We start from the raw sequence: 21,884 nt of genomic DNA, 5'->3' as shown, positions 1-21,884 counted from the left end.
ATCCAGAATTTAGACACTCATTACAGACTTTTTTTGTAGATATTTTATATAAAACTGATATTTTTTATAACTTTTATGAAAGGTTTTGATCCACTTCAAATGATAAGTACTAATAGTTTAATTTAAACTTCCTTAAGTGTTGAGATGCTCAAAAGTTACACATCAGCATGAGGAACTGTTTACGCTGAACTTTAACATTCCCAGTGAACAATACATTCAGCTGAATACTTTCAGAAGTCCTACCCCAGTCCACCGAAAACATTTCTGTAAACTAAACTGCACTGTTTAGGAATGTAGTGAACCAATATAAAACAATTTGTCATGTGAAGTGCATCATCTCAGTACAGCCCTTCATGCTACAAATTGATTTAAAGGGTGATTTGTGACAAAGTCACTCAGTGGCGGCTATTTAAAAATGTCTTTATATTTAATGTCTTGTTAACCTTATCATCTGGATTAGCTATAGTCTATACTGCTTCACATTTCAAGGTGACATATATAACATGTATATAAACATGTTATAACACTATTATGAAAGAATTCAGGACATTTGTTTTCATATGTTATCTCTAAACACTGTTTGTTAAACCTGTTAATAAACTGTCTTTGTTATCTAAAGTGCTCTGAAAAACAGGGGGCACCCGGATTTGAACCGGGGACCTCTTGATCTGCAGTCAAATGCTCTACCACTGAGCTATACCCCCATACTTAAAAGATGATAAAAGGATAGTGTAACACAGTAATGATCTCACCAGATCATTGTGCAACAAATGTGTATGACTAAGTGTTTGTTTTGTGTTTTCTTGGCCTATGTTCAAATATTTGTAAAAGAACAAAAAAAAGTTTGTATCACACAGTGAAGCTGACATGTAGGCCAGTGTTTCTCAACTGGGGTCACCGAGCTTCGGCAAACTTCCAGGAGGCCCCCAAGATGATTCAAAATAATTTAAAATAAGACAAAACTAGGTTTTAAACAAGTGTCTGGTTAAACTTATCATAACAAATATACATCCTTCTATTCATGCATAGCTCTAAAAATATTTTATTAGGTAAAAACGGTGAGTGGGGATCCTTCAAAAATATTGTGGGGCCCTTGAAGTGAAATAGGTTGAGATCATAGACTGTAAAAAATAGGTTGAGATCCACTGACTATTGGCGGAATGTATGTAGTTATTCCCATAGCCGCCAGGGGTCGCGCAAACAAAACGACACAGACTGGACGAAAGCCCATGCTGAAGTATTTTGGCCCATCTGCTTCGTAATTTTAACAGAATTCGTCCCTACCTTTCTTACACATTTGTGTCGATTCAGTGTGTGTCTTGTGTACACCGTTTAAAATTATCATATCTCAAAAAAATAATCCAGGCTGCCTGTTTTAGACTTATTTAAGGGATTGTTGGAAAAAACTGAATGAATTTGATAACAGAAGCAATAATGTAATCATCTGATTAATTTTACTGAGACTGTCTAGATGTTTAAGTTTAATGTTATTAAATTTTTTTTAATGAGCATGACAATCACTTATTTTAAATAGTTTTGTGCAAGTTTAAGTCCTCATTTGCTTGCGCTTGCTTATCTCCGCACGGGAGCGCGCAGCAGGACACAGCGGCAGTGCCGTGGGCGCGCCTTCCGTGTCGGATTCGTACGCTGACAGCCAGCGGTGTGAATTGGACTCGTCAACGGTTAGCGATCCACACCTCGCACATTATCAACCAAAATATACTCTGCGGGTCATTTCATCACCTCTTACAATCACCGTACTACCCCAACATGAATCCGCTGTGTGGCAGATGTAATCGAGTGGTATATCCCACGGAAAAAGTGAATTGCCTTGACAAGGTAAGGCTAAGCGAAACTTAGCACACGCTAGCGTAGCGCACACCTTTGGTCGTGGTGATACAGTGTATGTTGGTGATTTCTCATTTATAACTCGAATGTAATAATGTGGCTTTAAGGAGAGGTTAATGATTTTGTGAGCATTCAGATTGTGATCAAAACGGAAGCGCCTGAGCGAACGGACGCTGCAGCCCTGTGCTAGTAATGCAGAGCCAGATCGTGATAACTTCATAGCATGCTACAAGTTGCCGATCATATAGTCCGCAATATGTCTTAATGTCGTGAAATTGACTGGGCACATATCAACAAATCTGTGCGGGAAATCGTTTTCTTTTTCAAACAGATAGCAAGAGCTTGTTCGTGGCCTCGCGCGAGAGGAGGACGTTTGTTTATGACGTGTCAGTCTGCCCAGTGGGCGACATGGACCCGAAAAACCCACAACAGTCCAAGTTATGGCAAATGCTCAGTATAAGATCATAGGTCAAACATTTATTTTATCCTTAATAGGGAGACGCATAATTAACAACACTATGATGTTTATATGCATGCTTTCGGATGGACATCATCTAGTTTTTTTGTTTTGTTTTTTTTTTGTGGTCGACCCAAGTTCACAGATGTGCAACTTTCCGTGCCTGACGATGTTTGCCCGACAGTTATTTAATCGCAAACTGCTGGTTATGTAAGCGTTGAAGTGCCATTTAAACGTTTATTGAACGTTTTATTGAAATGGCTGCATTACTTTGATATCAGACGGGCCTTCTGTTAACACCGTGTTCATGATGTATTGTACACAACAGTGTTACATGTCTATCAATCGGCTAGAGGATGTGTTGCTGGTCAACACGCTGTGAAGCAAGACGTTTTAATACAGTCCCCACCCCCTTACCCCATATCTTTATCTGTCTGTGGCAAATTCTTTCTCTTTTCTGTGATGACATGAGTATTACAAATTGCTTCAGAGGGTGGAGTCGTCTTGTTTGATATTTTTATGCAGTGCAAGTATTGGAGAAGGAGGTAAACTGAGGCTGTAAACGTGTGTAATGGACGTTAAAAGCACATTAATCGATTTACAGGCTAGATGGCTTTGGAAGAACGTCTTGATACAATTTTCTGAAGACAAACGTATTGTGCGCAAGTGTGGGATTCAGTTTGTGACAGTAAACGTGGGGAAAGTGGGAGTGGAGGCGTGCACCTCCCACCAATTCTGGTCAGAGAAGCCAAAACATCATTGACTCGCACAGGTTCACATTCATGGCCTGAAGGAGAGTCATTGTGCTTCAGTGCTCAACATCATCAGCTGTCATATCGGAGGACATCTCAAAAGAAACCGCACCCGAGAGAGGTGGTCTAGGGGGTTGATATAAAACAATGCACGACTGATGTTTGAAAATGATGTACTATTTGGATCAGTGGTTTTAGTGTACTATAATGGCTGCTCAGCATTGGATATTTATCTCTATACTTTACAAATCCAGTAACTCAGATCTACAGCACAACGTCAGGGAAAACCGGAAATCATTGCAGAAATGTTTGATATCATTTGCATATCCTGTTATTCAGGTGCAGACGGGTATTGCATAAGTATATACTAACAGCTTGTATATGCATGACTGTGTGAGCTCCAAATGAAAAACAAAAGTATTTTATAAGACATAAAAAACTGACATCCTCCTAATTATATGCGTTTCCGTTCGCCTGCATGACTGACTGTATGGATGGAATGTAGGGTAGCAGGTCAGATCAGTCCCTCAAGTCCATTTGTATGTGTGGTCTGTGCTTGGTTATCCATGAAACACTTCTTTGGGCAACATTAACTAAGCAATTCACTGATCAAAGTTTTAGTGCGTGTCTGAATGTGCTGCCTTTGCATGCAGTAAAATAGGGAGGTAGAAAGGCATTAAGGCATGTTTAAATTTTATGATTGTGTAATATTGTGCAATGTGTCTGCATCTGGTTAAAACGCAACATTTATGTATGTTAAACGCAACAGTTGCATTAAATATAAAAATGTTGTTTGATCAATTGGTTGACAAAAGTAAATTAATTTGTAGATGTCTGTTTTAGTAGGAATGTGAATGAGTGGTCGAATATTCGATCTGTAATAATAATTCGAATATATAAAAAATGCTGTTTGAATGTTTGTTTTTAATGCGCCACCGCAGTGTTAAATATGTAGAATACCCTAATCCAGCTTTCACAAAGGATACGCTGCGCAACCCATTCATTTCAAAGGCTTGCGCCGCACGAGGGCGTTTTTTTCGCGAGCGCTGCGGTCAAAGTTCAAAATAGTTTAACTTTTGCGCTGCGCTCTGTGACGATTACCTGCGCAGCCAATAGAAACGGGGAATCAAAATGGACGAAAAGCTTATACTCGGAATTCCCGGAGCTTTATAATACAAGTTTATACTCCTACAGAGACATCGGAAGGAAACACGGTTTTCAGATGGAGATGAATTTTCTACACACAGCCGTAGCTCACTTTCAATCGGGGGAATTTTGCATTAATTATCGCGGATGTATCGCCTGCGATATGTATGCGATATGGCCCAGCTTGTCAGGGAACTACGGCTCTGTGTAGTAAATGCTGCTCCATCTGAAAACAGCTGATGGCGATTTACTACTAATCAAGGAACCGGCATTACTGACGAGATGCGTGTGACAATCACATGTGATTTATCGTGCAGCCCTAGTTATAATATTTATTAAATTAATAATATTATTCTTCACTCCTTCAGAGCCCTCTATTAATTATTAATTACTTTGTATGCTTAGAGGGAGTGATGTTTATTATTATAAGGGTTTGTTAAGTTCAGTAGTGTTCACAGTAATTGTGTCAAAAGCAGAAGTATAACAGTAAATAAAAATTGTTTCAGCATATTGGTTATTGGGCGCACAAGCATCCAAATATTTGCTATTGGTTATTAAAAGATCAGCATTGGTTGATCACTAGTTATAGAGCCTACTTTATTTTGTTTATGCAGAGCTAAACGAGACCAACACAGAGAACGAAGATTCACTTGTTACACGATAAAGTTAAACAACAAGGATTAAATAATTTTCACCTCACACAGTGTTTTGATTGGAATACACTAAAATACATCACTTCTGGTCAGCATATCGCATGTGGTGTAGTCGCACAAGTAAAAAAAATTTAACGGATCCAACTGTCAAAATGGAGCCATAAAATTACGTATCCGCAGACAGTTGGCACCTCACACAGCCTCTTTGCAACTCTCCATATAGGAAATAAATGACTTCCGGTTTTTTGGTCATCATTTGTCGTGTGCAATGGAAAGGCGGCTTTAGCCTTTGCACTGGAGTTTTAATGCTGTTTTTCCGTAGGCTATTTTTTAAAGAAGAATTTTAAAAATAATTTTTTTGCAATGTTTTCAACTTAAAAATACATATGTGTGTGTGTGTGTGTGTGTGTGTGTGTGTGTGTGTGTGTGTGTGTGTGTGTGTGTGTGTGTGTTGTGTGTATATATATTAGGGCTGTGCAAAAATCGCCTGCGGTTCTCATGCGTGTTTCCATCAGTGAAGCCGGTTCTGTGATTAGTATTAAATCGCCATCAGCTGATTTCAGATGGAGCTGCATTTACTACACAGAGCCGTAGTTCACAGAGAAATCGACTCCGATAATCTATGCGATTTTGCCTACCTTCTCAGTGAACTACGGCTCTGTGTAGTAAATGCCGCTCCATCTGAAAGCAGGTGATGGTAATTTATCACTAATCCCGTAACCGGCTTTACTTACTAAACACGCATGAGAATCACACACAATTTTTTGCACAGCCCTATATATATATATATATATATATATATATATATATATATATATATATATATATATATATATTAAAACCTTTATTAAAAAAAGTACTTTTTTATTATTGTATCCAATTTTAATATAACAGAAATATGCATTAGTCAGAAAATATTCACTTATTATTCATAATGTACTTGTTACCCTTGGATCATCATGAATGTGATATCATGGTGCTTTAAAAGTTTGAGGCCACATGGAGTTTATTTAACTAATGTTTGGTCTCTATATATAGACGTCCCTCACCTCTGTCCTGTGACAGTTTTTTGCAGCATCCCTCATCCACCCCATCGCCTCACTCTCTGCTGGTATATCTATCCCAGTTATTGAGGGGGAGTACTCCGGGTTTGGGCTAATATTCTGAGCTCGGGCCCTCCCTCGGACAGCACACCAAATATGCTTAATTATCATATCACCATATTGATTACAATGCTAATGTAACTCTTAAAAATGTCTTGTTTTAAAATGAAAATGCTCTAGTGTGAACAGCTCTATTAAGTAATTGACTGACTGGGCAGCATAAGGTTTGGTAGATTTAAAGAGATTTTGGAAGACAGTTCCTAGCGTGTCACTGTCAGGGTGTTTCCCAACATAAGTGATTGGTTCCTTGTGTTGCAAAAAGCTGGGAAAATGGTGATGTAACTGGCTTTGTAACTACTTGACAACCAGAGTGCTTTCTGGGGGTTCATGTAAAATCTTTTAGTAAGTTTGTAAAACAAATACTTTTTTACATACATATAGTCTTTCCTCCGAACAGAAGTAAAGTGGTCATCTTTTAAAAGGCACATTTGCTTGATCCTGTTTGTCTTTCCAAGAAACTTTCTAAAAACAAGCACTTCGTTGTTTTTCTCCCAATTAATCTTCAGGGAGAGCAACACAGACTGTGCAGCATCCAAAGTGACTGAATTACCGTCACTAGGGATTCAATGAGTCATTTGCTTTTTTTAATCTGTTTTTTTTTTCTCAACTTGATTTCCCTGTCTCTCTTGCATGTACTCTCCCCACAAACACATTTACATGCTTTAAACTTTCATCCATTTCTCTTGCTCTCTTTCAGTTCTGGCATAAAGGATGCTTTAGCTGTGAAGTGTGTAAGATGACTCTAAACATGAAGAACTACAAAGGCTTTGAGAAGAGACCATACTGTAATGCGTAAGTATATCTGATGGCCATGTGAGTTTCATGTGTATTGAGGCAGGGGAAAGGTCATATGTGCACGGACAAAAGCGGATTTATTCAGTCATTCAGTGCAAGGGCATTGGAGGGAAATTCCAATAATTTCACAACAATGACCCTTACATGCACGCAATCACGTATGAATCCACTTCTTTGAAATTCAGCTAGTAATCTATAAGTAATTTTTCCCTCTCAAAACTGTATTTATACTTTATTCAACTTTATTAACACTACACTTTGTGTGCTAGCATACAAAATATGCAAATACATCTCTTGGTTGTGTGCTGAATTTAAACTCTGAACTATTCCTTAAATGTAAAGATTCTTGTTTTTCCACATAAACTTACAGACACTCATTCTTGTAATACACAAGAAGTGTAGTCTTTATTCGGTGAGATTTATGTCTGTCCCTGTGTCTAGATCTGCTTTCACTGTCCTTTTTCTGAACAGAATTTCAGTAAGTGAGCACTGGCAATGTAATTTCCTCCTGCATCCAAAGATAAAGACCTGTTTTCTTTGCGGAATAGGTATAGTAATGACACGCCTACCAAAAGTAAACGCATCTGATTAGATCATGTCAGGCGTTATATAAAAGCAGAGGCTAATCTTGAGGACCATGCATTTGTTTATATTTGTTTACATTTGTTTCCTGTGGGGTTTGAGTGTTTACTGGGCAAGAATAAATTAATGCAAATTAAATGAAAATAATGCAGAATTGTTTGTAGTAGTATTTATTAAATTTGTTGCCCGTGGCACTTAGCAGATACCCTGCATCCACACTTAGTACTAACATCATTACACAGTAGGGCTGTCAAAATGGCTGAACAAGTACATTCGAAATTCGTCCTTGAAAAATAATAAAATTCGAATTATATTCGAATTATAAAGACCTACTTTATCTTGGAGAAAATACTCCTAAAAGCCCACAAGAGGGCGCAGCACAAAGCCCCAATAATATAATCATGCACAGCATATTTTTTGTTAAAACGAATGTTATAAACACTACTAATGAAATAAAAATTAACCAGTATAGTTGTGCACCTGTAAATGTACAAAACGAATGCCATACATAGACAATGCATATTAATAGGGCATTTTATATAAGTAGATAAATTAACGTGTTTCTAATAAAGTATGAAAACGAATTAATCTTTATTTAAGCCAAAATAAGTGGGAAAGATCATTAGTCATTTAAATTTTGTCAAGCTTAAACGCTATTCACAACAACTAATATTATATTTTGTGTGTTCCTTGGTTGAAAATATGTAGAAATATATGCGAGTAATAAAGTACAGAACAGAAATGTTTAACTTACGCGAGTGAAGCCGTTAATAAAGCAGACTCTCCGTAATTAATAGAGGACGTGCTGAAACAGTCGAGTTGGCAGATGATCATCATGTTTATATTTCACGCAGATAATGTTGATGAAAAACTTGCATATCAAATGTCCAGGTGAAAGTCACGTTTCCAGTCAGTTAAAATAAAGCCACCGCGGCGTTATTCTCTCATATGCGGTGTGGACTCTGTAGATGCACATATGGTTTTAATGTTGCTAAACAAGCAGCTGTATTATGGCACTTTCGTGTTGATCAGTTACGTTATTTTAAACTTTAAAACTGCATTTAGAAGCAGACGACAATAACTCATCTCAGTTAGTTTCACTTTGCGGTTGAATTCCAGTTGATGCTCCAAAAACCAAAGCAGCATCACACAGCCCTTTTAATATGTATTCTGTCCGAATCGTAATCCCCACTGTCTTTTCTTGCTATTTTTCAAATGAATAACGCTGGCTTGCTCCGCATAGTTGGCTGAGCCGCTCTGTATAACAATCCGCGTCAGTTATGCATTATCACGTTGCGTGAGCTTCCTGACACAGGTAAAATTCGAATGCAAAGTTTTACGTTCGAATATGCATATTTTTTTTACATTCGACGAATATTCGAAATTCGAATTAAAATTTGACAGCCCTATTACACAGGCTTTGATTTAGTCCTGAATTAGTTTATTTTCATCGGTTTACCAAGCCTGGATTGTATTACGTGCTATTTGCCTGCAGCAACACATCTTTGTGTACTGTATAGAGGTTAAGTTAGCAGAATGGCTGGGGTAGCTAGCAATGAGCCACTATGTTTTGATTGGCACAGTGGTTCTGTTGTAAAATATTAATTTTATTAAACCACCAAAATCTGTTTTATCCTATCCTTACATTACTTTATACATGTGACCCTGCCTGTGAAAACCTAGCTAAAGTTTTTTTTTGTGATTTACTGTTTAAATCCTTCGTAATGTAAAGAACATTTTGTGAAAATATAATCTTTATCCGGTTGTTAAGTCTGATGTCATGCGCCACCTCCGGCTCCAACCGCTCACAGATGTCATAGAAATAACAAAAAATAAATAAATATGAATTATACACTCAAATCATAATGAAAGACTACCAAAAACACCCAATCCTATTTTTTATCTCCATAACAAAATCCGAGATGACAAGACATGTATTTATCGGCGTGAATTTTTTTTATGAATTATTAATATATTGCTGTCTTTGAATCTGGGACCCTGAGACTGCAGTTTATAGTTTATAAATTTTTTTTTTTTTGCTTAAATGTGTGCTATTAATAAATAGGGATCGTAAATGTGGTGGCTTGAAGCTGGAAACAGTATTTCTTATGTCATGACTTAACAAGTGGATATCTTTAATATTGACTGAGTAAGGCTGTGTTAAATCAATGTGAAATCAAACTTTAATGCTCCTTATCTCACAGACAAGGTCACATATGTCCAGTATAGTACCAAAATATGTCAAGAAGTGTTATAGTTGATGTACATTTTTGTTACAGTTATCTCACAAACAGCCCACATGATCCCCATACAGATTAGTGTTAAACAAATGTGGATATTGAACTTTCAATGATTTAAAACTACTAATTCATGGTGTTTGTCTTTAGCAACACTCTAAAAAATTCACTTCTATTTGCAGTAACCTTGATTTGGGTCATTAATTGGGTCTATCATTACCAAAATACAATTAGCATCCACAGTTTACGGTAAAAGGTTTTAAGAATGTGATTCTGTTTAACAGCGCTTTTATGGGTAGACAATGAGCATTATCAGTGTAAATAGTTGAGCATTTTAACCAGTTTTCTTTGCTTTATAATTCATCCTGAAGAAATATTTAGATATAAATCTGTTTATGAATTATTATAAGATGCTGTCTACTGATTCTGAGTAGATTTCAGATTGTCATGCTAACTAAAAGTGCGCTGTGTGTATCAGACACTATCCGAAGACATCATTCACCAGTGTTGCAGACACCCCGGAGAACTTGCGCCTGAAACAGCAAAGCAAGATGCAGAGCCAGGTACAAATAGCTTATCTCCAATCACTTTCTCTTCTCTTTTGGGAAAAGACGAGTCATTGTTTTTGAAAGGTCATTGACATTTGCAACACTAAGGTTATATGCTGGCCTGGTCAGAACAGTACTGTATGTTTTGCCTACATGTTCAGTGGCCATTTGGCAAACTTTTTTACATAAAATTACTTTGGGTATGACCTTAAGAAGTTGTCTGTGCCATGCTATGCAAGTTCTTCAAGCAATTCCAGCATTTTCTATTTTAAATCCTCATCAACAGCTAGGTTTTGTTATGCTGGTGATATTGATTATTTTTACCAACAATGTTTAAGGGGATAGTTCACTCAAAAATTTAAATTACGCCACTACATCTCATACGCTGGGAACGCATTCTCTCGTGAAAGTGTGTCGGTCGCTACTGGAAACTAGTTATTTAGTTTGTAATATTGATTACAAAGGAAGTTTTAAATATATTTTTTACAAAATTGCATCGATTGCCCTCAAAAGGCATTTATTAAAGGGGCCATGGCATGAAAATCTGACTTTTTCCATGTTTAAGTGCTATGATTGGGTCCCCAGTGCTTCTATAAACCTAGAAAATATGAAAAAGATCAACCCAGTAACTTAGTTTTGTTAAACCATTCTCTACAAGCACATAAAATTGGTTGTTGAAATTTGGCTCCTTATGATGTCATAATGAGCTCTTATTATAATAATACCACCCCTTAATCTGCACTATCAACCACAGCACTGCCATTTAGTGCAGAGAGAAAGAGAGGAAGAGAGAAATAATTCACAATACAATTAAGTTCCAATTTCAACAAACCACCATCATTGTGATCAGTGTTTGCACTTCATCCGCTCATTTGCATTTTAAAGGACACACCCAAAACGCAACATTTTTGCACACACACTACAAAGTGGCAATTTTAACATGTTATTATAAATTATCTATATGGTATTTTGAGCTAAAACTACACATACGTACTCTGGGGACACCAAAGATTTATTTTACATCTTAAAAAAGTCTTGTGACATTGCCCCTTTAACCTTCTGAAGCCATGTGGATTAATTCTGTGAAGGATGGATGGACTTGCACTGCATTCACAATGCTTGACGGAAGGCTTGTCTGAAGCGTGGCCAACGGCCAATCACAGTGGCCGCAACACAAGCTCCGGTCTTCCAAAAACGTAATTGGCTGGCTCTGTCTAGGTTATTTGCATAAGGCAATATGATTGGCTGACGCACGCGTTGCCGCTTGAAAAGTTGAGAAATGTTCAACTTCTGCCGCGAGCAATGGCACTGACGCGGCGCAGACGGATCCACAACACATGACGTCACCCATTAAAAGTGAATGGGAAGCGTTAACGCTTACGTCCCGTGTGAATGCACCGTTAAAATCAAAAGCACCATTTACTACCATTATAAAGCTTGGAACACCCAAGACATTTTCTAATATAATTCGATTATGTTTGTCTGAGAAGATAATCATATACATTGGGGATGGATTGATGAACTATATTATGGGATAATTTTCTTTTTTGGGTTAACTATCCCTAACTAAACCTATTGAAGTACAATAAAAGTCTATAAAAATACAAATCAGAAAATGTATGATCATAGCACATTATTCATTTCCATCAACCGATACAAAACTTGGTTGTGTGCCTGTGGTCGCATTCGTGCAGTTGAACCCTGATTTAGTCAGTGCACTTTTATGCGTTAAAGTAAAACTCTAAATCTTCTCCTAAAGCTCCACCTGCACCATCTCAGACACTGTATGATGGGTGCATTAATACAATTCCTTAAAAAAACTCTATTGCTTCTACATATTATGTAGCATAAAAGATTTTTCACTATTTACTTGGTGTCGCAGGTGCTCTATAAGGAAGAATTCGAGAAGAGCAAAGGAAAAGGCTTCAGTGTTGTTGCTGACACACCTGAGATGCAGAGAATCAAGAAAACACAAGACCAAATCAGCAACGTAGGTCCAACATTATTATTATTAAACTCAAGAGTATTTACCAAAGCATAGACACATATTTCACTTTTCACAATAGGTTTGTATTGGCCAAGAAAGATTGCTTTTTACAAGATTCATTCATTAAAAACTAGTATAGACATACTTATGAGTAGTCACAATCCTCATTTCCACTTTGTTTATTCTGCTTTCTCTTTTGCTGCATCTTCCTCATTATCTCTCCAATAGGTAACTGCACAGTTATCTAACAATACTCCTGCTGTTGATTATTAATGGTTTGTCAACTAGTAGAAATAATAGTTTGACCTTGATGGAGCATTTATTGTATCCCACCCTTCCCTTTTTCATTCCACACCTGTTCGCTGAATCTGCACTGGTTGCCTGGCAACAGTTCGGTCAGTGAACTTCCTTTTGCGATGTCATTTCCCGTCTGTATAAAAGCACCGCTTCCAGGCTTGGGTGACACCTTGTGGGTAGTGCAGGAATTACAGTTAATTGTGTCTCCCTCTGGCTCAGCATCAAACAGTTTAATTAAATCTAAAGCTCTCACCGAAACTACCACTTTACAAAATGAGGGACTGTTTTCAGAGAGGGATAATTACAGCGCTCAAGACAGCAAGTTTCTCCTATTTATATGCTTCTCCTCATTTAATTCAGCCTGAGCTGCTGTGCAGGGTAGAGGATCCATTTAAACTTTATTTTTGTCTGTGTGTGTGTTTTAGATTAAATACCATGAGGAATTTGAGAAGAGCCGAATGGGAGGTGATGCCCCACCCCAACACCCACAGACACCTCAACAAATCACAACTCCAGGTACGTTACCCTACAATGTTTTTTTACTTTATGCCTGTCCTGTTTTATCAATACAATCATAATTTACTGTATGTATTTTCTGTATGCTTTCTCGTAGCATATCAGCCCTCAGCATCATCACAGAACTATCATTATGAACCTGCGCCTGTGCGCCAGGCGGCTGCCGCCCCTCCTCCAAGCTCTGGGGTACTAATAATAAACTCCTTAGACATAAAACTTTGTTCCAAAACCTAGATGGGTGGCAGAAATTTTTATCCTAGTGAATAAAATGTCTGTTTAAAAATCACACCATTATTATACATGTTTAGCAAAAAGCTAATGTTAAATTCTTTCATAAGTAGCTAAGTTTTGGAACACAGCATCTGTTTTAAATAATATTGTTATTATTTCAGTCAGACTTCTAAAATCTCACGTGCATGTGTTTCAGAAGCGCTACCGAGCCGTGTATGACTACAACGCGGCCGATGAGGACGAGGTGTCGTTCCTGGACGGCGATGTAATCCTGGACGTGCAGCAGATCGACGAAGGCTGGATGTATGGGAGGGTGGAGCGCACCGGCCAGCAGGGAATGCTGCCTGCTAACTACGTAGAGGCCATGTGAAAACTTAGAGGGAGTGAGATAGAGAGAGAGAAAGGGAGGGAAAAGGAGAGGGGGTCGCAGATTAGTAGCCGAGTGTCATTTCACTTTTCAAGATCTTTTCCTCTGTCCTATCCGAGGTCGACCCTTATGATCCAATTATGATCCGAAATAAACATAGCTAAGTGACCACACAGTATAATCAAACACACAAACGGCGCATACACACACACATATACGCAATCAGATATATATATATATATATGGTAATGTTGTATTGCAATTTACTACTTTTCCCCCCATATCTTTCACTGTATGCATCTCTCTCTTTATTGCTTTGCTGCCTGTCGGTTTGTTTGTCTGTTTGTAAGTGTTATCTCAGTCCTGAAAAGGTGCTGTCACAAGTGGCACTTAAGTCTTAATAAGACTCGCACACACACACACCTACACGCAAAATGCATAACTGCACAGGCCGCTAAAATATTTAGGGCCTGCCATAGAGCACTTCAAACATCTCGACAGTCTTATCGGTTGCCATGACAATACGTGAAATAATCTTTTTTTTTTACTTTTCTTTTTCATATTTGATTTTCAACCTGTAATAGTATGTGATGTATTTAGTACAGTTTTACATCTCACCGGTTGTGGGTCTGTAACAATGCTTGAACGTGAGACTTTTGGTCATTCTAATCATTCCATACCTGTCTGACCACTTGCATCACTTAGTGAAACTGGAATCTCGAAAAGGCTCCTCTTTTTCAACTGGATGTACTGTATGAAAAGGATAGAGTCTTTCGTTATTACTTAATGAAGCTTTCACATTCCTCTGGCCCTTTACTAAATGAATTACTATATATATATATTTGAGCCTAACTTTGTTCTGCTTCTGCTTTTAAAGTGAAGAGGAAATTGTGATGAACCTTATTATTAACAAAGGGAATAAAGGAAACTGGAACAATAAGAGCAGAACCGCATTGTAGTATAGTGAGAGTAAAGAGGAGCCCAAGCACAAATCTAAGGATCATTTTAGCTTTAACTTTTAATCATTCCATTGGTTTTGTTCCTTTTTTTTTCCGGAGCATTCCATGTGCATAGTATGAAACTGTATCTCGGAGCTGTTTAGTAAGATGTTGGTATTAATGTTTTTGTTTGTTTGTTTGTTTTTTCTCATATCATGCTTATTCTCATTGCCTTGCTGGTATTGTATGAGAAGAAATTTTAATGTCAATTTATCAATATCAGTGGAATAAAACAAATCTATTTGTATACCAAGGCAGGCGGCTTTGTCAAACAGGAGTATAAGCTGTTGGAATTAGGATGGTTTAGAATCTAGGATATATTTGTGTCTAACTGAAAACAAATGCAGTCTTGACAAAGAGACTGATCTATTCTGATACTGATTATTGTTCTCTCTAAAACACTCAAATATAGATCCAGAGAATGATCAAAGCAAGTGCTTTGTTTTCTCAAAACACCGTTTCCACTTTTGTAAAGTCAAATGTAAAATATTGGGTCACAAATGTGTTTTTGACTGAATTTCATCAGTATAATATGTGGTAGTATTCTTTTACAATTCCCCCTCATCACACTCTCATTCAAAAACGAATTGATCTGGTGATTTTCATGAAGCAACACTTGATCCCACATTTTATGAAACTATGAGTTTACATGTAGTGTGTCTATGTGAAAATTCTGAAAAAAAGTGCTTGTGCTAAACATTCTAGAAAGGTTTGTCAACATTTTCAGTGGTTTTCTTGTGCCATAGTGATAAAAAAAAAATTCTGCATTCTCGTTTTTATATTTTCGATTTTGCATTATAAATGTTTTAGGAGTCCGAGTTATCCATACAGTGATATAAGATATCTGCAAATATGTACTAATCAGATTATTTAGTTCTTGCATCCTTTTCCTGGACTCTCAGCCTCCATTTCAGGCCATTACTCTGCCAATACATGCTTTTTAACTTCAGAAAGTCATATGCAAAGATTATTTTATATGTTAACTCACCCTTAAATGGAAACACTGTAACACTTTGTGGAATGTCTGACTTTTAGTAATGGTCATTATGACAAATCATCAAAAATAAACCGGGAGATTGTTTAAAGGAACTAAAAAGTGGAAATTGTGGTGAAAATGTGACATCGACAAGTCTGGGAGTGTGTTTTAACGTGTCTCTTTGGTATCCTGAACTGGTTTTGCTTTTATGATCATCTAAACATCTGAGAAACAGACACATCAAGAATGCAGTTTTTTCACATTCTGCAGTTTTAACACAAGTTTCTTTTCTCACAAAGTTCATCTTGCCCTGGTACAATATAAATTAAATATTTATATATTTAAATACTTTACTTAAATGCTTCTGTATAGATACAATATTGCCAAAGCATTATATATTAAACGTGTATTGACACGAAATATATAAAAGCACAATAACAATGAACAGAAAGGTGGTATCAAAATGATGTTTTTCAGTTAATAACTATAAAACGTTTTCCTGTTTGCTCAATAGTATAGTTACATATATTTTGTGATTTTACTGTCGCTGGTATCCTTTAGTTCCGTTTTGTACCTTTACAGGTATACTAAACAATATGAGGTGGTAACTTGTACCTTACATTACTACCTTAAAGGTGCCAAAGAATGCATTAAAATAATGTGTTAAATTGTTCTTTGATATTTACATAGAAGGTATTTAACTTTATTAAGTGCAAAAATTATCCCGAAGTGTTTTACATGTCTATTTACAACCCTAGGATTTGTCATTTGAATTAAATGGTCGATTTTTGCCCTATTTGGAAGGGTCATGAATAATAATATTGAGCTCTGCTCTGATTGGCTCTGCTCTGAGGTTCATGCCTGTAAGCTCACATTAGTAAACAGACCTTATGGGGCGGTTTCTCAGACAGGGATCAGACTAGTCCTAGACTAAAATAAATTTAAGAGCTTTCCAAACTGAAAACCACTTGCACTGACATCTTAAAATACATCAAAATGTATTGCCTCAAAATGTTATTATAAGGCATGTTTGTTAAAACTAGTTATTTTTCCTAATTTAACTAAGGCCTAGTCCTGGCTTAAGCAAATCTCTGTCCGGGAAACCACACTTATGTGTGAGCCCGTATCAGAGGAAAAAATCAGATTTTGAGGAACAACTAATTGTTTGGAGATTGTTAATGGACATTTCTGAGTGGCAAGTTTTTTTTGTATGGACCTGTAAATAGCTCCCATGCCGGTTTGGTGCTGGTTTAGCTGGTGGTCATCTGCTGGTCACACCAGCAAGATCAGCATATGTTGTGGTACTGGTAGGCTTGTAACCACCAGCCAAACCAGCATGGGAATGAAATGCTGTTTATTTTCCAGCAGGGTTATTAATGTAATGTGTAATTTCAAGTTGGGGGACGTACATCTCGACTGTGACGTGACAGTTGGTGTTATGTTGAGATTGGCCTGTTTCCAGGTTTACATAAAAATTAGGAAACAAACGCGTTTGAGGTTCACGATATGTCATAACCATGTACAGAGCTCTTATTATTCATCTATACCTAGATAAATACAGTTTTTTATTCTATGGCACCTTTAAAGATCTATTGTCTATCTTAACTGTTTTGTACCACTAAAATTTAACTGGTACAAAGTTGTTCCTTAAGATTTACAATAGCCCTTAGGGTATAATAATGTACCCCAAAAGGTGCAACATTTAAAACAATGAACCTTTAAGGCTACCACCCCAGCCACAGATAAGGTACAGTTTTGTACTTTTTTTCTGACAGTATATATAATACAGGCAGACTGATTTGATCCCACAGATTTAGTAAAAACCATCTGCACTTTAAAAATGGCATATAGAGCGACCCCCCACTGGGTCACTGCCTGCCCTGCTGCATCTTTCTAGAAGTGATGATGATGATGATGCTGTGTACTAGCAGGTGGGGAGGGGTCTTCACAATCCAGCCGAACAGCACTGCTCGTCTGTAGGGTGAATCGGCATATTCGGTGTCTTTTGAAGCCGCTGATCTGCGGAGACGCAGGCATCATGCTGGATGTCTTGTTATTGATGTTTTTCGCCATCATCGGTCTAATGTTTCTTTCGTACATCATCTACATGCTTTGATGACGGCAGCATCAATGGACCGCTGTGACGCCATCTGCGTGATTTCCGTCCTCGGGAGGATTTTGTCCACAAAGGTTGGCTAAGGCGAAATAATGTATGCGTTTCAAACACACGTTTATGTTTCTCTTCGTCAGTTCTTAAATATTTTGTGATTGCGGCCAGTTACGTTTTTATCATCATTAATATAAAACGTTGAACCAGTTCATATGACATTTTGGATCAATAAACATAGTATAGGTAATGCAAAATTAAATAACACAGGTTGTAATGTGACAATGTTGTTAGGTCTCTTCGTGTGCAATAACAAGAATTAAAATGTAACAAATCTTCTTGTGCTATATGTCCTTTATTTTTGTTGCATGTTACAGGGGGAAGTCTGTGGCATCAGGCCTCTGGATTGTGGTGAAACAACTGGACGACGCAGGGGACAATCGCTTAAAGAGACTTAACCCTTCCGTCCCCTAATTCCTGAATTACGCATTGTTTTGGAGCCTTTGACATGTATTATCGTGGAAAAAGATTAGACCAGCACTTCACATAAAACCCTTTATCGATGGTCATGTAGTCGTAGATAAACCTATCAACACATCGTTTTAAGGTTAGGCTATAATATTATATAAATGCAGCCCTCCATGGTTACACATGTTTCACAAAACTCTACTAATTAAACAATTTCACAATGTCATTGCTTGGTCATAGATTAAACAGTGACCTCTGTATTCATCTGTCTGTATTTTGATAAATAATTGTTTACAAATTCTCAGTATTGGAAAATTAACACTATTTTGAAATGCATGTATTTTGTGTCAATCAATGTTCATAAATAAATGTCGCTGTTTTTCAAAATAAAAAGCCTTTATGGAGATAAAGAAGTGTCATATAAATGAATCACACAATCTATAGATTATATATATAAAAAAGAGAAAACAAAAACCATGGTAACAAAATAAAAACTTATAGATATAAAACAACTCAATTCACATGTCCAAAAAGGAGTAGGAAGAAGAAAAACGTATGTACTCCTACTCCTTTAAATCCCTACTTTACTTTTTTTAATGTATAATCTGTAGATCTTCATGTTCACATACAAATATTACACATACACAATATTATTTATACACATATAAGTTATTACAAATACACTCAAATTATTATTAACACCCTGTGTCTTTATACCTCTGAAATATAATTTCTTTACACATCTTTTTAAAATGTAATATGTTTGTACATTGTTTAAATTCATTATTTAATTTATTCCACAATTTGACACCACTGACCGATAAACAAAAACTTTTGTAATTGCATTTACATGTTCAAAATAAAATATAAATAAATAAATAAATCAATAAATAAATATATGGTTGTAGGTAAATCAATAGTATTTATTTATTTATTTATTTAAACGTATTTATTTAAACTAATATTTGTATATATAATGCATAAATATATGTTGTCTATTTGTATACTGCGTATTTAAAAAAAACTTATTTACTTAGTCTTTACTTTACTTATTCTATTTGTGCTTTAGGAGCTTCAATATATTCAATAGGGTCAAGCCTGGCATACGAGTTGGGGGTATAGCTCAGTGGTAGAGCATTTGACTGCAGATCAAGAGGTCCCCGGTTCAAATCCGGGTGCCCCCTACAGTCGTTTTACAGAAACACACACGTGCATAAACATAACAACATTCATATAACACAACACGTCAACGTACACACCTAAAACCTGACACGACAGACAGTGGATAATGGTGACATATTTAGACGTCAATCAACTGCACGGATTGATTTTAATGTATGCTGGATACAAATTACCAACAGGGAGCAGTACTGGACACGCTAAAATGCCACGTAGACAAAGGAATTGAATTTGAGGAATTACAGCGACATCCAATGGTGCCACAATATTCCTCAACCTGGTAATCCTAGATTGTATAAATATTAATAGTTAAACTAACTTAATAAATATAACATGACATAATTGACAGCATATAATAAAAAAATATTAGTTTATATTCAGCCGAATAAAGTGGGTCCTATACATGAGATGACATGAAGGTCAACAAATTATAAAGTAGGCTAATTTCATATTTGTGTAAATTTTTCCTTTAACCTCCTAAGACCTGGATGTTCACATACGTGGACATGAAATATTTTTGATGTTTGCACCATAATAATTAATTCTGTGTAACTGGAACCTGTTGTAAACAAACATGGACAAATACACTGCTTCATGTTCTAAGAAAACAATTTGGTTATTATATTTATTGGTTCTTCCTAACCCCAAAATAGCTGGAAGAAATCTAAAAAAAGACAAACCAAAACCCGGGTCTTAGGAGGTTAATGCAATTAAACTGTAAGCAACTACTTTGTTATATCAGTAGTAAGTTTTGAATATTAAATTATATAAGGTGATGTTATAAATCAGTGATTCTTGGGAATTTGGATAAAACAGGTTTAAATTTTGGAAACAAAAAGTTAGTTAAATTACTAAATCTGAAGGTTTGTCATTATAGACCAAGGTCTTGGCTGTTCAGCAATTTACTGGTGCAACCTCCCCTGTTCGTATTTTTTCATAAAATAGGCGTTTTTCCAGTTATTACTCATACAACATTTACTTTAAGCCTAAATAGAAAAAGTAATGATTTTTTTTATTTAATAAACATATTTTTGTATTAATAGAGACTATTAATTTAATAACTTAACAGCACTGAAGAAACATATTGTAAGCATATTCATTTAAAACAAATAAAACTCCGTCTGACGGTGGTGACATTGACCTCATTATTCCAAAATGTATACCACTCAAGTCAATGGCTTCTTGCTTAAACTTTATGTAAATATTTGGTCCAAAAAATAACAATCCTGAGCACTGTGATGAACAAATATCAAATCATTACTTCCTAAAATACAGAAAACCTGACAGAAAAGACAAAAAACCTGACGGTGGTGACATCTGACGGTGGTGACAAAAACACTAGTATAGATTAAAAAAATAGATGAGTTGTTCACATTAGCCAACTTGTTTCCAATCTGTTGTTAGCTACTTCAGACCACTTCTTAAAAATGATACATTTATTTCATAATCTAATCTAATATTTTTTTACAAAATTGTGTATTGTGTTGACATGTTATGGTTGTCACAGTATAGCAGTGCCCAAAAATATGAAGAAGTTTAAGAGAAAATAGCAAACCTACAGGAGCTTGAGTGATCTTGAAGCATGCAGTAGAGCTGAAGGTTTGAAAATGGGGTCCTCAGGAATGCAGTTGACCCTGTAGTTGTCTGATTTTATTGCTTTTTATAAATATCTGACGGTGGTGAAGAATATGTGGGACACATTTTGAGCAATCACAAAATAATAGTAAATATTGTTCAAAACTCACTGTTTGTAGTTTTTAATACATATTACAATGTACCCTTTCATGTGGTAAATCTATTATTCAATTAAATTATTACTTTTGGCTTTTTTAATCAAGTTGAAATGATTAGGCTATCTCTTAACCGAGGACAGCTGATTTTGTAGGCAATAGGCCAGCATATAATCATTAAATTAATAAAAAATCAAAATAAACCTATAAAAGAACCTTACATATGTGCAAAGGACCCCCGGATTATAACATTGATTCTTTTTCTTCATAAAAATTTTATTAATTTCCAACAGAATTAGCACTTTTCTTAGTGGGACATGTTTTTGCCAAAGTTTCAAAAATCAGTAAAACATAAAAAACAATGTACAAAAAAACAAAAAAACCCAATGCACTTTCAATAGACAAAACAAGTAGGATTTTATTTTTCACTATACCTACCAGCAAAGATGCAGATAGATAAGTCCTAGACCAGGGGGGTCTCTAACCTTTTGTGAGCAAGGGCTACCACAATGAATAAAACAATCTGGAGAGCTACTTTCTAATATAGTACTCAAAACTTGGGCTCATATGATGTAGACTGGTTTCAGATCATTTATAAAACTAAATTTGAACTTTTTCATTATACAATAGTGAAAATATTTTTTTCTCGGTTTATTACTTGATTATCATCTTTTGCCAGCATGAAGAGAATATGGTGTATCATAGTGGAACTTCTGCTATTTTGGTCACATCAAAAATCCCACGCATAAAACAGACGTTTATAGACTACGGAACAACTAATACAGTAAAGCCATTTAAATTTTATATGTGACTGTTCCAGGGTGTATTTGTAATATAGTTACTTCCC

The 21,884-nt window shown here is 36.2% G+C and overlaps 1 protein-coding gene and 2 non-coding genes across 3 annotated transcripts; 2 read left to right on the top strand and 1 right to left on the bottom strand.

The window, feature by feature from the left end:
* Window positions 1–632: 632 nt before the first annotated feature.
* trnac-gca (transfer RNA cysteine (anticodon GCA)) lies at window positions 633–704 on the bottom strand. The gene has a single exon. It is a non-coding gene; the product is annotated as a tRNA-Cys (tRNA).
* A 900-nt stretch (window positions 705–1,604) lies between these two features.
* Window positions 1,605–14,831, top strand: lasp1 (LIM and SH3 protein 1). Its single transcript, XM_065273145.2, has 7 exons — window positions 1,605–1,839; window positions 6,717–6,811; window positions 10,112–10,196; window positions 12,064–12,171; window positions 12,891–12,981; window positions 13,079–13,167; window positions 13,409–14,831. Exons 1-7 carry the CDS (start codon window positions 1,771–1,773, stop codon window positions 13,580–13,582), a joined length of 711 nt encoding a protein of 236 aa, XP_065129217.2. The 5' UTR covers window positions 1,605–1,770; the 3' UTR covers window positions 13,583–14,831.
* Window positions 14,832–19,240: 4,409 nt separating this feature from the next.
* Window positions 19,241–19,312, top strand: trnac-gca (transfer RNA cysteine (anticodon GCA)). The gene has a single exon. It is a non-coding gene; the product is annotated as a tRNA-Cys (tRNA).
* The last annotated feature ends 2,572 nt before the right edge of the window (window positions 19,313–21,884 follow it).

Source organism: Paramisgurnus dabryanus, chromosome 3 (assembly GCF_030506205.2).
Source record: "Paramisgurnus dabryanus chromosome 3, PD_genome_1.1, whole genome shotgun sequence".
NCBI classification, from domain to species: Eukaryota; Metazoa; Chordata; class Actinopteri; order Cypriniformes; family Cobitidae; genus Paramisgurnus; species Paramisgurnus dabryanus.
Note: the sequence above shows the minus strand (reverse complement) of the source record. Positions and strands in the feature narration are given on the sequence as shown.

Excerpts from the sequence above, each read along its gene's own strand:
- lasp1 (XM_065273145.2), top strand. The coding sequence starts at position 1,771 with ATGAATCCGCTGTGTGGCAGATGTAATCGAGTGGTATATCCCACGGAA. Across the intron at positions 1,840-6,716 it reads AAGTGAATTGCCTTGACAAG|TTCTGGCATAAAGGATGCTT; the intron begins GTAAGGCTAAGC and ends GCTCTCTTTCAG. Across the intron at positions 12,172-12,890 it reads CACAAGACCAAATCAGCAAC|ATTAAATACCATGAGGAATT; the intron begins GTAGGTCCAACA and ends TGTGTGTTTTAG.